The 16,244-nt window shown below is 39.6% G+C and overlaps 1 protein-coding gene across 1 annotated transcript in view; it reads left to right on the top strand.

Moving 5' to 3' along the window:
• KIF19 (kinesin family member 19) overlaps positions 1-16,244 on the top strand; it is a 229,244-nt gene that overhangs the window by 176,955 nt on the left and 36,045 nt on the right. Inside the window, exons 14-17 of the mRNA XM_053706939.1 lie at positions 3,662-3,783; positions 3,935-4,101; positions 5,689-5,794; positions 14,097-14,187. Of these exons, the coding sequence (XP_053562914.1) occupies positions 3,662-3,783; positions 3,935-4,101; positions 5,689-5,794; positions 14,097-14,187 (486 nt within the window). The remainder of the gene's footprint in view (positions 1-3,661; positions 3,784-3,934; positions 4,102-5,688; positions 5,795-14,096; positions 14,188-16,244) is intronic.

Below are 16,244 nucleotides of genomic sequence, written 5' to 3'. Positions count from 1 at the left end.
AAGCTAAGTCTAACCCTAACACTAACACCCCCCTAAATTAAATATAATTTAAATCTAACGAAAAAAATTTACTCTTATTAAATAAATTATTCCTATTTAAAGCTAAATACTTACCTGTAAAATAAACCCTAATATAGCTACAATATAAATTATAATTATATTGTAGCTATTTTAGGATTTATTTTTATTTTACAGGCAACTTTGTATTTATTTTAACCAGGTACAATAGCTATTAAATAGTTATTAACTATTTAATAGCTAAAATAGTTAAAATAATTACAAAATTACCTGTAAAATAAATCCTAACCTAAGTTACAATTAAACCTAACACTACACTATCAACAAATTAATTAAATACAATACCTACAAATAACTACAATTAAATAAACTAACTAAAGTACAAAAAATAAAAAAATATTTACAAACATTAGAAAAATATTACAACAATTTTAAACTAATTACACCTACTCTAAGCCCCCTAATAAAATAACAAAGACCCCCAAAATAAAAAAATGCCCTACCCTATTCTAAATTAAAAAAGTTCAAAGCTCTTTTACCTTACCAGCCCTGAAAAGGGCCATTTGCGGGGCATGCCCCAAATAATTCAGCTCTTTTGCCTGTAAAAAAAGAAATACAATCCCCCCCCCAACATTACAACCCACCACCCACATACCCCTAATCTAACCCAAACCCCCCTTAAATAAACCTAACACTAAGCCCCTGAAGATCTTCCTACCTTATCTTCACCATACCAGGTTCACCGATCCGTCCTCTGAAGTCTTCATCCAAGCCTCCGAAATCTTCATCCAAGCCCAAGCGGGGGCTGGCGATCCATAATCCGGCTGAAGTCTTCTATCAAGCGGCGGCTGAAGAGGTCCAGAAGAGGCTCCAAAGTCTTCATCCTATCCGGGAAGAAGAGTAGATCCGGACCGGCAACCATCTTGATCCAAGCGGCATCTTCTATCTTCATCCGATGACGAACGGCTCCATGTTGAAGACCTCCGACGCGGATCCGTCCTCTTCTTCCGACGTCCAACTGAAGAATGAAGGTTCCTTTAAGGGACGTCATCCAAGATGGCGTCCCTCGAATTCCGATTGGCTGATAGGATTCTATCAGCCAATTGGAATTAAGGTAGGAAAATTCTGATTGGCTGATGGAATCAGCCAATCAGATTCAAGTTCAATCCGATTGGCTGATTGGATCAGCCAATCAGATTGAGCTCGCATTCTCTTGGCTGATCGGAACAGTTCTGATCAGCCAATAGAATGCGAGCTCAATCCTATCAGCCAATCGGAATTCGAGGGACGCCATCTTGGATGACTTCCCTTAAAGGAACCTTCATTCTTCAGTTGGACGTCGGAAGAAGAGGACGGATCCGCGTCGGAGGTCTTCAACATGGAGCCGTTCGTCATCGGATGAAGATAGAAGATGCCGCTTGGATCAAGATGGTTGCCGGTCCGGATCTACTCTTCTTCCCGGATAGGATGAAGACTTTGGAGCCTCTTCTGGACCTCTTCAGCCGCCGCTTGATAGAAGACTTCAGCCGGATTATGGATCGCCAGCCCCCGCTTGGGCTTGGATGAAGATTTCGGAGGTTTTGTATGAAGACTTCAGAGGACGGATCGGTGAACCTGGTATGGTGAAGATAAGGTAGGAAGATCTTCAGGGGCTTAGTGTTAGGTTTATTTAAGGGGGGGGGTTGGGTTAGATTAGGGGTATGTGAGTGGTGGGTTGTAATGTTGGGGGGGGGATTGTATTTCTTTTTTTACAGGCAAAAGAGCTGAATTATTTGGGGCATGCCCCGCAAATGGCCCTTTTCAGGGCTGGTAAGGTAAAATAGCTTTGAACTTTTTTAATTTAGAATAGGGTAGGGCATTTTTTTATTTTGGGGGTCTTTGTTATTTTATTAGGGGGCTTAGAGTAGGTGTAATTAGTTTAAAATTGTTGTAATATTTTTCTAATGTTTGTAAATATTTTTTTATTTTTTGTACTTTAGTTAGTTTATTTAATTGTAGTTATTTGTAGGTATTGTATTTAATTAATTTGTTGATAGTGTAGTGTTAGGTTTAATTGTAACTTAGCTTAGGATTTATTTTACAGGTAATTTTGTAATTATTTTAACTATTTTAGCTATTAAATAGTTAATAACTATTTAATAGCTATTGTACCTGGTTAAAATAAATACAAAGTTGCCTGTAAAATAAAAATAAATCCTAAAATAGCTACAATATAATTATAATTTATATTGTAGCTATATTAGGGTTTATTTTACAGGTAAGTATTTAGCTTTAAATAGGAATAATTTATTTAATAAGAGTAATTTTTTTTCGTTAGATTTAAATTATATTTAACTTAGGGGGGTGTTAGTGTTAGGGTTAGACTTAGCTTTAGGGGTTAATCCATTTATTATAGTAGCGGTGAGGTGCGATCGGCAGATTAGGGGTTAATAATTGTAGGTAGGTGGCGGCGACGTTGGGGGGGGCAGATTAGGGGTTAATAAATATAATATAGGGGTCGGCGGTGTTAGGGGCAGCAGATTAGGGGTTCATAGGGATAAGGTAGATGGCGGCGGTATACAGAGCGGCAGATTAGGGGTTAAAAAATGTAATCGAGTGGCGGCGATGTGGGGGGACCTCGGTTTAGGGGTACATAGGTAGTTTATGGGTGTTAGTGTACTTTAGACCACAGTAGTTAAGAGCTTTATGAACCGGCGTTAGCCCAAAAAGCTCTTAACTCCTGTTTTTTTCTGCGGCTGGAGTTTTGTCGTTAGATTTCTAACGCTCACTTAAGCCACGACTCTAAATACCGGCGTTAGAAAGATCCCATTGAAAAGATAGGATACGCAAATGGCGTAGGGGGATCTGCGGTATGGAAAAGTCGCGGCTGTAAAGTGAGCGTTAGACCCTTTCCTGACTGACTCCAAATACCAGCGGGCGGTAAAAACCAGCGTTAGTAGCCTCTAACGCTGGTTTTGACGGCTACCGCCCAACTCTAAATCTAGGCGTTAGTGTTTAATGTCCCTTTAAAAGCATCTGTTGCTTTTGTGTAAAAATTCTGATTTTCTAAAGAGGCTAAAAAGCACATTCTGTAACCTAGTTTCTCATCAAAATGCTGCAAATGGACTAAAGAAGCAACTTATTTGCAGCATTCTGAAGGGAACATGGGTCTCTTTATGGAACTTGGTACAAAACACAATTTTTATACAAAAGCAGAAGGTATTTAACCTTATATTGAGTTTTAGGTGCCGATTTATTAAGGCCCGAATGCTGCTATATGGAGCTATTTCCGCGAACATAAGTTAAGAAGCAGCGGTCTTAAGACCGCTGCTCCTTAACTCGTCCGCTACCTCTGAGGCGGCGGACAGCAATCATCCCGATCAAATACGATTGGGTTTCTTGCCATCCCCTGCTAGCAACCGATTAGCTGCGAATGTGCAGAGGGCGGCATTGCACAAGCATTTCACTAGAAATGCTTGTGCAATTATAAATGCTGACAGCGTATGCTGTCGGCATTTATCGATGTGCGGCGGACATGATCGCTACAGCGGATCATGTCCACCAGACACATGATAAATTTGCCCCTTTGCTTGAAGATCTTCTTGGTGTGATATGGATCTTATAAAAGTCTACACCTAAACAATCATTGTGTACTTCCCTACAGATCACAACATTGTTGTTCCTCATCGGCTCGATGACCTGTATGATCAGTATCTCCGGGAGCTGGAAGAGGGCAGCCTTGACCGTTTCAGTATTATAGATAAAGTGGCAGTCAAGGCCCTGAAGGTATGTCTACTGAGATTGACTGAATAGATATTTGATGGATGAATAAAAAAAAATGAAAGTTCATTATAATACTTTATTTTCTTTTTGTTTTAACTAACCATAATTAATCATTGTTTGATAAAGTTGTGACACACCACAAAATCTGTTGCAGGACAGTCATAGCTCCCTGCCGAAACTTCCCCAGATCACAGCCGGAGAGAACTCCCAGGACCCAGACTCAGACCAGGAAAGTGTAAGAACATTCGGGTCAGATAACCGTCTGATCCACAGGGATTCCTACAGGAACATTCTCCCACGCCTTATGTCAGACACAGACAGGTGAGACCAGGTTTCCAGAAAGGGAATAAGTCATTTCATGCAGAAAGATTTGATACTAATCTATTCAGATATTAGCCTCCATTCCAATCCATCTGAGTCCTCATGGAAAAACATTGTATGGCTCGAATCATTTTTGGCTTTCTTGTCTAAGACATTACCATAAATTCGAGGAGCGGCATTTTGATATAGTAAAGGGGATAATATTAATTAACGCTATAGCAGCAAAATATAAACATGAAAAACTATATGAAACAGGTATTACAGGATTTTACGTTTTTTTAAAACAGCTGATTATCTGCAACAATGTAAGCTCTGCAATATACATTTAATTCCTTTGAAGGAGTTAAACACTTTGGGCTAGATCTGAAGTGGCGCACAACCGTTATCCTTAGTGCCAACCTAAGCTAAGAATAGCGCACAGTCTGAATGGTGGCTTTTGAAAAAAGGTTTACCTGAGAATCTTAATACCACTGACATTTATTTAGTGCGCCCTATACTTTAAATGGATAGTGCATGATTCACTTTTAATGCTCATTTTACAAGTGGTAAGTTAAGTTTTGCGCAATACAAAATAGCACTGGAAAATGTAGCGCTTTTGGAGACCTGAAGTGTTGACCATGTATAATATATTCAAAGTAAATAAAGTATTTCACTCATATTTATACGTATTAAATGTAAAATTAAGGTTTATTATTAAATAAATGTTTAAACATTGACGTAAAAGGACATGGTATATGATTAGGTTCTGGACTGGCTCAAAGGTGTATATGTGTGTGTGTGTGTATATATATATATATATATATATATATATATATACTGTATACATACACATATATATATATATATATATATATATATCGATATATATATACCAAGGTAAACTCCAGAGCACCCCCAGATGATTGTTTAGTTGGACTGCAACTACTAGCTATATATATATATATATATATATATATATATATATATATATATATATATATATATATAGTGTTGTGTGTGCTCGTGCATGTGTCTACATATGTGTGTATGTTTATGATATGTGCAGTAATTTAAACTTATATTGCAATATGAAACCATAGTTTAAAAGTAAGTGAAGAACTCCATTGTTTGACTGTAGAATTATCTGAGGGATTTAGCGCATCTGTGCTGTCTGACATTCATATGTTAGCGTGTGCTAAACTTTTGCGCAAACGCTAATTTAATGCTTTTGACTTGTAATATGAGAGCAAAAATAAAACCGCTGTTGACTTTACTTTCCCAATGTTAGTGCACAATAGTGCTAATTTTTTTTGTGCTCCACTTGTAATCTTGCCCATAGTCATAATGCTTCAATACATTAGAGCATTTACTTTCATTTCCTTTAGCATAACCAAACAAGTCATTTGAATCATAAATTAACATTTTGAAGTTTATTTTTAATATAAATAGGTATTGTAAAATGAATGCAGTGAATAATGTAATGTAGAATTGGATCCCTGGCATATAATCATCATTATTATGTGTAGAGATAATGCAGTGTGATAATTATAGTGATTTATAAACATAGGATGAATGATATGTGGACATTTTTTCTGCCCCTTTTTCCAGTGATACAAACAAAGTGTTTAAAACCAGCCCCCGCGCTCGCAAATTTAAGAACTCTGTGGTTGTGACCCCGCCTCCAATTCATGTGAATGGGATGGTAAGCAAGGAGGTAGGTGCATGAGAATCTATTACTGAGCCTAAAGGGATAGTCAAATCAAAATGTAACTTTCATGATTCAGACAGAACATGGAGTTTTTAATCAACTTTCCAATTTACTCCGTTCATCTAATTTGATTTATTCTCTTGGTATCTTTTGTTGAAAATCATACCTAGGTAGGCTCAGGAGCAGAAACGCACTACTTTAGCTTTTGTTATTTATTATTGTTATTTCATGAACTAAATAAACCAGCATTTGAGTGTCTCTTTCCACCAGTAATGCTAAGAAAGTTACCTTTGTCAGCCAAAGAGAATTAGTGCAAAACCAATACTTAACGGGATACTAAATCCACATTTTCTCTTTCATTATTCAGATAGAGCATGAAATTTTAAGCAACTTTCTAATTTACTCCTATTATGAATTTTTCTTCGCTCTCTTGCTATCCATATTTAAAAAGCAGGAATGTATATCTTAGCGGCCAGCCAATTTTAGGTTCAGCACCATGGATAGCGCTTGCCTATTGGTGACTGACATTTAGCCACCAACAAGCAAGCATAACCCAGGTTCTCAACCAAAAATAGGCCGGCTCCTATGCGTCACATTCCTGCTTTTAAAAAAAAGATAGCAAGAGAACAAAGAAACATTCGGCCAGATTAGGAGTTTTGCGTTATGAGCGTCTCGGTAATAACTTGCAAGTTATTTCCACCGCTCACCTTTAATAGGGCTGCTATTACAGGTTTTCCAAAAACCTGCATTAGCGGGCAATATGGTTGCGTTGAGCTCCATACTGCACACAAATACCAGCGCTGCTTTGAGCTGGTTTTACGTGCTTGTGCACGATTTCCCCATAGATATCAATGGGGAGAGCCGGCTAAAAAAAAGCCTAACACCGGCAATAAAGGAACGTAAAGCTCCGTAATGCAGCCCCATTGATTCCTATGGGGAAAGAAAATTTATGTTTACACCTAACACCCTAACATAAACCCCAAGTCTAAACACCCCTAATCTGCCACCCCCGACATTGCCGACACCTACATTACACTTATTAACCCCTAATCTGCTACCCCCAACGCAGCCACTATACTAAAGTTATTAACTCCTAAACCTCTGGCTTCCCACAACACTAAATAAATATATTAACCCCTAAACCTAACCCTAACACCCCTAACTTTAATATAATTAAAATAAATCTAAATAAAAATTACTATCATTAACTAAATAATTCCTATTTAAAACTAATTACTTACCTATAAAATAAACCCTAAGCTAGCTACGATATAACTAATAGTTACATTGTAGCTATCTTAGGTTTTATTTTTATTTCACAGCTAAGTTTGTATTTATTTTAACTAGGTAGACTAGTTAGTAAATAGTTATTAACTAATTACTAACTATCTAGTTAAAATAACTACAAATTTACCTGTAAAATAAAACCTAACCTGCCTCACACCAACACCTAACATTACACTAAAATTAAATAAATTACATTAATTAAATACAATTAACTAAATTACAAAAAAAATAAACACTAAATTACACAAAATAAAAAAGAAATGATCAAATATTTAAACTAATTACACCTAATCTAATAGCCCTATCAAAATAAAAAAGCCCCCCCCAAAATAAAAAAAACCTAGCCTAAACTAAACTGCCAATAGCCCTTAAAAGGGCCTTTTGCGGGCCATTGTCCCAAAGAAATCAGCTCTTTTACCTGTAAAAAAAAAATACAAACAACCCCCAACAGTAAAACCCACCACTAACACAACCAAACCCCCCAAATAAAATTCTATCTAAAAAAACCTAAGCTCCCCATTGCTCTGATAAGGGCATTTGGATGGGCATTTAGATCTTTTTCTGTGCCCAAACCCTAAGCTAAAAATAAAACCCACCCAATAAACCCTTAATAAAACCTAACCCTAACCCCCGAAGATCCACTTACAGTTTTTGAAGACCGGACATCCATCCTCATCAATGGTGAAATGGATAATTCAAAACACATTAAAAGGGAAAAGAAAAAAAACCACAGCACACTGTCTATTTAACTTCCATTATCACATTTCTAGCCATGTCTATCAGCACTGCTAGGAGACAATTCTTTGGTTATGGATTATATACAACCATATATGGTTGATACAGAGCAGGTATCCAAAATACAAGCCAACCACTGGTCATGACTTCCCTCACTATACACAAATGCATAAGTAGATGTTTCTCTTGTTAAGTGTATCCAGTCCACGGATCATCCATTACTTATGGGATATTAACTCCTCCCCAACAGGAAGTGCAAGAGGATTCACCCAGCAGAGCTGCTATATAGCTCCTCCCCTAACTGCCATTACCAGTCATTCTCTTGCACCCAACGAATAGATAGGATGTGTGAGAGGACTGTGGTGATTATACTTAGTTTCATACCTTCAATCAAAAGTTTGTTATTTTATAATAGCACCGGAGTGTGTTATTCCTTCTCTGGTAGAATTTGAAGAAGAATCTACCTGAGTTTTTCTATGATTTTAGCCGGAGTAGTTAAGATCATATTGCTGTTTCTCGGCCATCTGAGGAGAGGTAAACTTCAGATCAGGGGACAGCGGGCAGATTAATCTGCAAAGAGGTATGTAGCAGCTTATTATTTTCTGACAATGGAATTGATGAGAAAATTCTGCCATACCGATATAATGTAAACTCAGCCTTAAATGCAGTAGCAGCAACTGGTATCAGGCTGTCATGTATGTATATTTTACACTTCAGTATTCTGGGGAATGGCACTTCACTGGAATTATACTGTATGCATAAAACATAAAAAAGCCTAATTTGCAGGGACTAGCAACAGGCTTTTTAATAACACTCAATTTATTAATGTTAAACGTTTTTTGCTGGCATGTAAAATCGTTTAATTTTCTGAGGTACTGGGTGAAAAAATGTTTTGGGCACTATTTTTTTCCACTTGGCAGTCGTTTTATTTAATTTATGACAGTTTACTGATCTCTCTCACTGTTATGTGTGAGGGGGAGGGACCTTTTTTGGTGCTTTTGCTACGCATCAAAAAATTCAGTCAGAAGTTTATTGTCTTCCCTGCATGATCCGGTTCATCTCTACAGAACTCAGGGGTCTTCAAAACTTGTTTTGAGGGAGGTAATCACTCACAGCAGAGCTGTGAGATTGTAGTTGACTGTGATAAAAAAAAAAAAAAAAAACGTTTATTTCTGTATTTTTTTTTTTTTTTTTTTCCTGCTATCAGGGTTAGTTATCCTTTGCTAATGGGAGCAATCCTTTGCTAAAATTGTGTTTTTTACAAAGATTTGATGCTATAACTTTTCAGTTTATTAATTTTCAACTGTCATAACTTTTTCTGTGCTTCTTATAGGCACAGTACGTTTTCATATTATAGTAAATTACTTGAAAAGTATTTCCAAGTTGCTAGTTTATTTGCTAGTGTGTTAAACATGTCTGATTCAGAGGAAGATATCTGTGCTATATGTGCTAAAGCCAAAGTGGAGCCCAATAGAAATTTATGTACTAACTGTATTGATGCTACTTTAAATAAAAGTCAATCTGTACAAATTGAACATATTTCACCAAACAACGAGGGGAGAGTTATGCCGACTAACTCGCCTCACGTGTCAGTACCTGCATCTCCCGCTCGGGAGGTGCGTGATATTGTAGCGCCGAGTACATCTGGGCGGCCATTACAAATCACATTACAGGATATGGCTACTGTTATGACTGAAGTTTTGGCTAAATTACCAGAACTAAGAGGTAAGCGTGATCACTCTGGGGTGAGAACAGAGTGCGCTGATAATATTAGGGCCATGTCAGACACTGCGTCACAATTTGCAGAACATGAGGACGGAGAGCTTCATTCTGCGGGTGACGGTTCTGATCCAAACAAACTGGATTCAGATATTTCAAATTTTTAATTTAAGCTGGAAAACCTCCGTGTATTACTAGGGGAGGTGTTAGCGGCTCTGAATGATTGTAACACAGTTGCAATACCAGAGAAAATGTGTAGGTTGGATAAATATTTTGCGGTACCGGCGAGTACTGACGTTTTTCCTATACCTAAGAGACTTACTGAAATTGTTACTAAGGAGTGGGATAGACCCGGTGTGCCGTTCTCACCCCCTCCGATATTTAGAAAGATGTTTCCAATAGACGCCACCACACGGGACTTATGGCAAACGGTCCCTAAGGTGGAGGGAGCAGTTTCTACTTTAGCTAAGCGTACCACTATCCCGGTGGAGGATAGCTGTGCCTTTTCAGATCCAATGGATAAAAAGTTAGAGGGTTACCTTAAGAAAATGTTTGTTCAACAAGGTTTTATATTGCAACCTCTTGCATGCATTGCACCTGTCACGGCTGCAGCAGCATTTTGGTTTGAGTCTCTGGAAGAGACACTTGAATCAGCTCCATTAGATGAGATTACACACAAGCTTAAAGCCCTTAAGTTAGCTAACTCATTTATTTCAGATGCCGTAGTACATTTAACTAAACTTACGGCTAAGAATTCCGGATTCGCCATTCAGGCACGCAGAGCACTGTGGCTAAAATCCTGGTCAGCTGACGTTACTTCTAAATCTAAATTGCTTAATATACCTTTCAAAGGGCAGACCTTATTCGGGCCCGGGTTGAAAGAAATTATCGCTGACATTACAGGAGGTAAAGGCCATGCCCTGCCTCAAGACAGAGCCAAACCTAAGGCTAGACAGTCTAATTTTCGTTCCTTTCGTAATTTCAAAGCAGGAGCAGCATCAACTTCCTCTGCACCAAAACAGGAAGGAGCTGTTGCTCGCTACAGACAAGGCTGGAGACCTAACCAGTCCTGGAACAAGGGCAAGCAGGACAGGAAACCTGCTGCTGCCCCTAAGACAGCATGAATCGAGGGCCCCCGATCCGGGAACGGATCTAGTGGGGGGCAGACTTTCTCTCTTCGCCCAGGCTTGGGCAAGAGATGTCCAGGATCCCTGGGCGTTAGAGATCATATCTCAGGGATACCTTCTAGACTTCAAATTCTCTCCCCCAAGAGGGAGATTTCATCTGTCAAGGTTGTCAACAAACCAAATAAAGAAAGAGGCGTTTCTACGCTGCGTACAAGATCTTTTATTAATGGGAGTGATCCATCCGGTTCCGCGGTCGGAACAAGGACAAGGGTTTTACTCAAATCTGTTTGTGGTTCCCAAAAAAGAGGGAACTTTCAGGCCAATCTTGGATTTAAAGATCCTAAACAAATTCCTAAGAGTTCCATCGTTCAAAATGGAAACTATTCGGACAATTTTACCCATGATCTAAAAGGGTCAGTACATGACCACAGTGGATTTAAAGGATGCTTACCTTCACATACCGATTCACAAAGATCATTACCGGTATCTAAGGTTTGCCTTTCTAGACAGGCATTACCAGTTTGTAGCTCTTCCATTCGGATTGGCTACGGCTCCGAGAATCTTCACAAAGGTTCTGGGTGCTCTTCTGGCGGTACTAAGACCACGAGGAATTGCGGTAGCTCCGTACCTAGACGACATTCTGATACAAGCTTCAAGCTTTCAAACTGCCAAGTCTCATACAGAGTTAGTACTGGCATTTCTAAGGTCGCATGGATGGAAGGTGAACGAAAAGAAGAGTTCTCTCTTTCCACTCACAAGAGTTCCCTTCTTGGGGACTTTTATAGATTCTGTAGAAATGAAGATTTACCTGACAGAAGACAGGTTAACAAAGCTTCAAAATGCATGCCGTGTCCTTCATTCCATTCAACACCCGTCAGTAGCTCAATGCATGGAGGTGATCGGCTTAATGGTAGCAGCAATGGACATAGTACCCTTTGCACGTCTACATCTCAGACCGCTGCAATTGTGCATGCTAAGTCAGTGGAATGGGGATTACTCAGACTTGTCCCCTACTCTGAATCTGGATCAAGAGACCAGAAATTCTCTTCTATGGTGGCTTTCTCGGCCACATCTGTCCAGGGGGATGCCATTCAGCAGGCCGGACTGGACAATTGTAACAACAGACGCCAGCCTACTAGGTTGGGGCGCTGTCTGGAATTCTCTGAAGGCTCAGGGACAATGGAATCAGGAGGAGAGTCTCCTACCAATAAACATTCTGGAATTGAGAGCAGTTCTCAATGCCCTTCTGGCTTGGCCCCAGTTAACAACTCGGGGGTTCATCAGGTTTCAGTCGGACAACATCACGACTGTAGCTTACATCAACCATCAGGGAGGGACAAGAAGCTCCCTAGCAATGATGGAAGTATCAAAGATAATTCGCTGGGCAGAGTCTCACTCTTGCCACCTGTCAGCAATCCACATCCCGGCAGTGGAGAACTGGGAGGCGGATTTCTTAAGTCGTCAGACTTTTCATCCGGGGGAGTGGGAACTTCATCCGGAGGTCTTTGCCCAAATACTTCGACGTTGGGGCAAACCAGAGATAGATCTCATGGCGTCTCGACAGAACGCCAAGCTTCCTCATTACGGGTCCAGATCCAGGGATCCGGGAGCGGTTCTGATAGATGCTTTGACACTACCTTGGACCTTCGGGATGGCTTATATGTTTCCACCCTTCCCGATGCTTCCTCGATTGATTGCCAGAATCAAACAGGAGAGAGCATCAGTGATTCTAATAACGCCTGCATGGCCACGCAGGACTTGGTATGCAGATCTAGTGGACATGTCATCCTGTCCACCTTGGTCGCTACCTCTGAAACAGGACCTTCTGATCCAGGGTCCCTTCAAACATCAAAATCTAATTTCTCTGAAGCTGACTGCTTGGAAATTGAACGCTTGATTTTATCAAAATGTGGTTTTTCTGAGTCAGTTATTGATACCTTAATACAGGCTAGGAAGCCTGTTACCAGAAAGATTTACCATAAGATATGGCGCAAATACTTATATTGGTGCGAATCCAAGAGTTACTCATGGAGTAAGGTTAGGATTCCGAGGATATTGTCTTTTCTACAAGAAGGTTTAGAAAAGGGTTTATCCGCTAGTTCCTTAAAGGGACAGATTTCAGCTCTGTCCATTCTTTTACACAAACGTCTGTCAGAAGTTCCGGATGTTCAAGCTTTTTGTCAGGCTTTAGCTAGGATCAAGCCTGTGTTTAAAACTGTTGCTCCACCATGGAGTTTGAACTTAGTTCTTAATGTTTTACAGGGGGTTCCGTTTGAACCCCTTCATTCCATTGATATCAAGTTGTTATCTTGGAAAGTTCTGTTTTTAATGGCGATTTCCTCGGCTCGAAGAGTCTCTGAGTTATCTGCCTTACATTGTGATTCTCCTTATCTGATTTTTCATTCAGACAAGGTAGTTCTGCGTACTAAACCTGGGTTCCTACCTAAGGTGGTCACTAACAGGAATATCAATCAAGAGATTGTGGTTACATCTTTGTGTCCTAATCCTTCTTCGAAAAAGGAACGTCTGCTACACAATCTAGATGTAGTCCGTGCCCTGAAATTTTATCTACAGGCAACTAAGGATTTTCGACAAACGTCTTCCCTGTTTGTCGTTTATTCTGGTCAGAGGAGAGGTCAAAAAGCTTCGGCTACCTCTCTCTCCTTTTGGCTTCGTAGCATAATACGGTTAGCCTATGAGACTGCTGGACAGCAGCCTCCTGAAAGAATTACAGCACATTCTACTAGAGCTGTGGCTTCCACTTGGGCCTTTAAGAATGAGGCTTCTGTTGAACAGATTTGCAAGGCTGCAACTTGGTCTTCTCTTCATACTTTTTCCAAATTTTCCAAATTTGACACTTTTGCTTCTTCGGAGGCTGTTTTTGGGAGAAAGGTTCTTCAGGCAGTGGTTCCTTCCGTATAAAGAGCCTGCCTGTCCCTCCCGTCATCCGTGTACTTTAGCTTTGGTATTGGTATCCCATAAGTAATGGATGATCCGTGGACTGGATACACTTAACAAGAGAAAACATAATTTATGCTTACCTGATAAATTTATTTCTCTTGTAGTGTATCCAGTCCACGGCCCGCCCTGTCACTTTAAGGCAGGTAATTTTTCCATTAAACTACAGTCACCACTGTACCCTATGGTTTTCCTTTCTCTGCATGTTTTCGGTCGAATGACTGGTAATGGCAGTTAGGGGAGGAGCTATATAGCAGCTCTGCTGGGTGAATCCTCTTGCACTTCCTGTTGGGGAGGAGTTAATATCCCATAAGTAATGGATGATCCGTGGACTGGATACACTACAAGAGAAATAAATTTATCAGGTAAGCATAAATTATGTTTTTATACCCCAAATCACTGTGTTCATTGGTCTATCCTGAAATCCTCACTTATTCTTGTGCTGATGGTTTTACATGTTACAATGACCATCTCTCTTCCAGTACCCACATCGTGACAGCATGGCCAGCATCAGTGGTCAACTAAACTCTTCACCTGACAGTACGGACCACCAGGTTCATCTGACCCGCAGAGGTGAGACATAGTTTGTGGAACAGTATCACAGAGAGTCAAAATTAAACTATTACGATTCAGATAGAGCATGTAGTTTTAAGAGACTTCCAAATTTACTTCCATTTTTGACTTTTGCACAGTGTTTTTATCTGCACGTTTTCTAAGACACCAGCTGCTACTGAGCATGTGCACAAGTTTATAGTGTATATGTATACTACTCTGTGATTGGCTGATGGCTGTCACATGATAAAGAGGGATGTCAAATGAGGAAAAAAATACATTTGTCAGAAACAATCAACTGCTTATTTGAAATTCAGAATATGTTTTATTGAATTGTCTGTATATTATGCACTTGTTAATTCTACTGTATTAAATGATTCTTTAAATGTATTGCAGTTAGTGCCAATTCTTGGTAGGGACATGAACAACAAGATTGCTTACCTTTCAGCTTCTTATATCCACTGAATACTGACTACCTGGATCTCCTACACAAACAAATCTTTATTGAAGATGTTTTGCATGAATAACTCATTTACATGTTTCACGTGTGTTTCTGATAAACCAAGTGACTATGTTTTATGTGATTGTCATTATAAAGTGCAAATCATGAAGTTTTGCATTGAAGGTAAAATAAAATGCTTTCTTTTGTTAGAGCATTCATCTTTTTACTATGAGCTTAACCCTTCAAAAGGCAGGGTCAATGTTGTGCTCCTGTGCCTCTCCAGAGGAGGATGTAGCAAATGAGAAGCATGCATACATGTGTATGCTCCAGTAATTGGCTGTATTCTCATCTAGGGCACAAAGATGGTGTCAGTAGTCACTATATGTTTATGTTTAACACGCTTGAAGGGGTTAAGCATATAGTAAAATACATTTTATTTTTACACTAGAATGTCCCTTATGCCGCTTAGATTTTGCCCTTAAATTTCCCTTGTGTGTATATATATATATATATATATATATATATATATAGATACCGTGGATATAAAAAGTCTACACACCCCTGTTAAAATGTCAGGTTTCTGTGATGTAAAAAAATTAGACAAAGATAAATCATTTCAGAACTTTTTTAGACCGCTGCTTCATAAATTCTGTTCAGGCTCGCCGGAAACACGGGGCATCAAGCTCCATACGGAGTTTGATAAATATGCCCCATAAACTGTACAACTCGATTGAAAAACAAACTGAAATCTTTTAGGTGGAGGGAAGTAAAAATAAAAAAATAAAATAATATGGTTGCATAAGTGTGCACACCCTTAAACTAATACTGTGTTGCAGCACCTTTTGATTTTATTACAGCACTCAGTCTTTTTGGGTATGAGTTTTTCAGCATGGCACATCTTGACTTGGCAAGATTTGCCCACTCTTCTTTGCAAAAACACTCCAAATCTGTCAGATTGCGAGGGCATCTCCTGTGCACAGCCCTCTTCAGATCACCCCACAGATTTTCGATCGGATTCAGGTCTGGGCTCTGGCTGGGCCATTCCAAAACTTGAATCTTCTCCTGGCCATTCCTTTGTTGATTTGGATGTATGCTTTGGGTCATTGTCATAATGAAAGATGAAGTTCCTCTTCATGTTCAGCTTTCTAGCAGAAGCCTGAAGGTTTTGTGCCAATATTGACTGCTATTTGGAACTGTTCATAATTCCCTCTACTTTGACTAAGGCCCCAGTTCCAGCTGACGAAAAACAGCCCCAAAGCATGATGCTGCCACCACCATGCTTCACTGTGGGTATGGTGTTCTTTTGGTGATGTGCAGTGTTGTTTTTGCACCAAACATATCTTTTAGAATTATGGCCAAAAAGTTCAACCTTGATTTTATCAGACCATGGGGGATATTTATCAAAGGTCTGGCGGACCTGATCCGACAGTGCAGATCAGGTCTGCCAGACCTCACTGAATGCGGAGAGCAATACGCTCTTTGTATTCAGCATTGCACCAGCAGCTCTTGTGAGCTGCTGGTGCAACGCCGCCCCCTGCAGATTCGCTGCCAATCGGCCGCCTTCAGGGAGGTGTCAATCAACCTGATCATACTCGATCGGGTTGATTTTCGGCGATGTGTCTTTAGACCGCGGCTT

The sequence above is a fragment of the Bombina bombina genome, chromosome 1, assembly GCF_027579735.1.
Source record: "Bombina bombina isolate aBomBom1 chromosome 1, aBomBom1.pri, whole genome shotgun sequence".
Classification (NCBI taxonomy): domain Eukaryota; kingdom Metazoa; phylum Chordata; class Amphibia; order Anura; family Bombinatoridae; genus Bombina; species Bombina bombina.
Note: the sequence above shows the minus strand (reverse complement) of the source record. Positions and strands in the feature narration are given on the sequence as shown.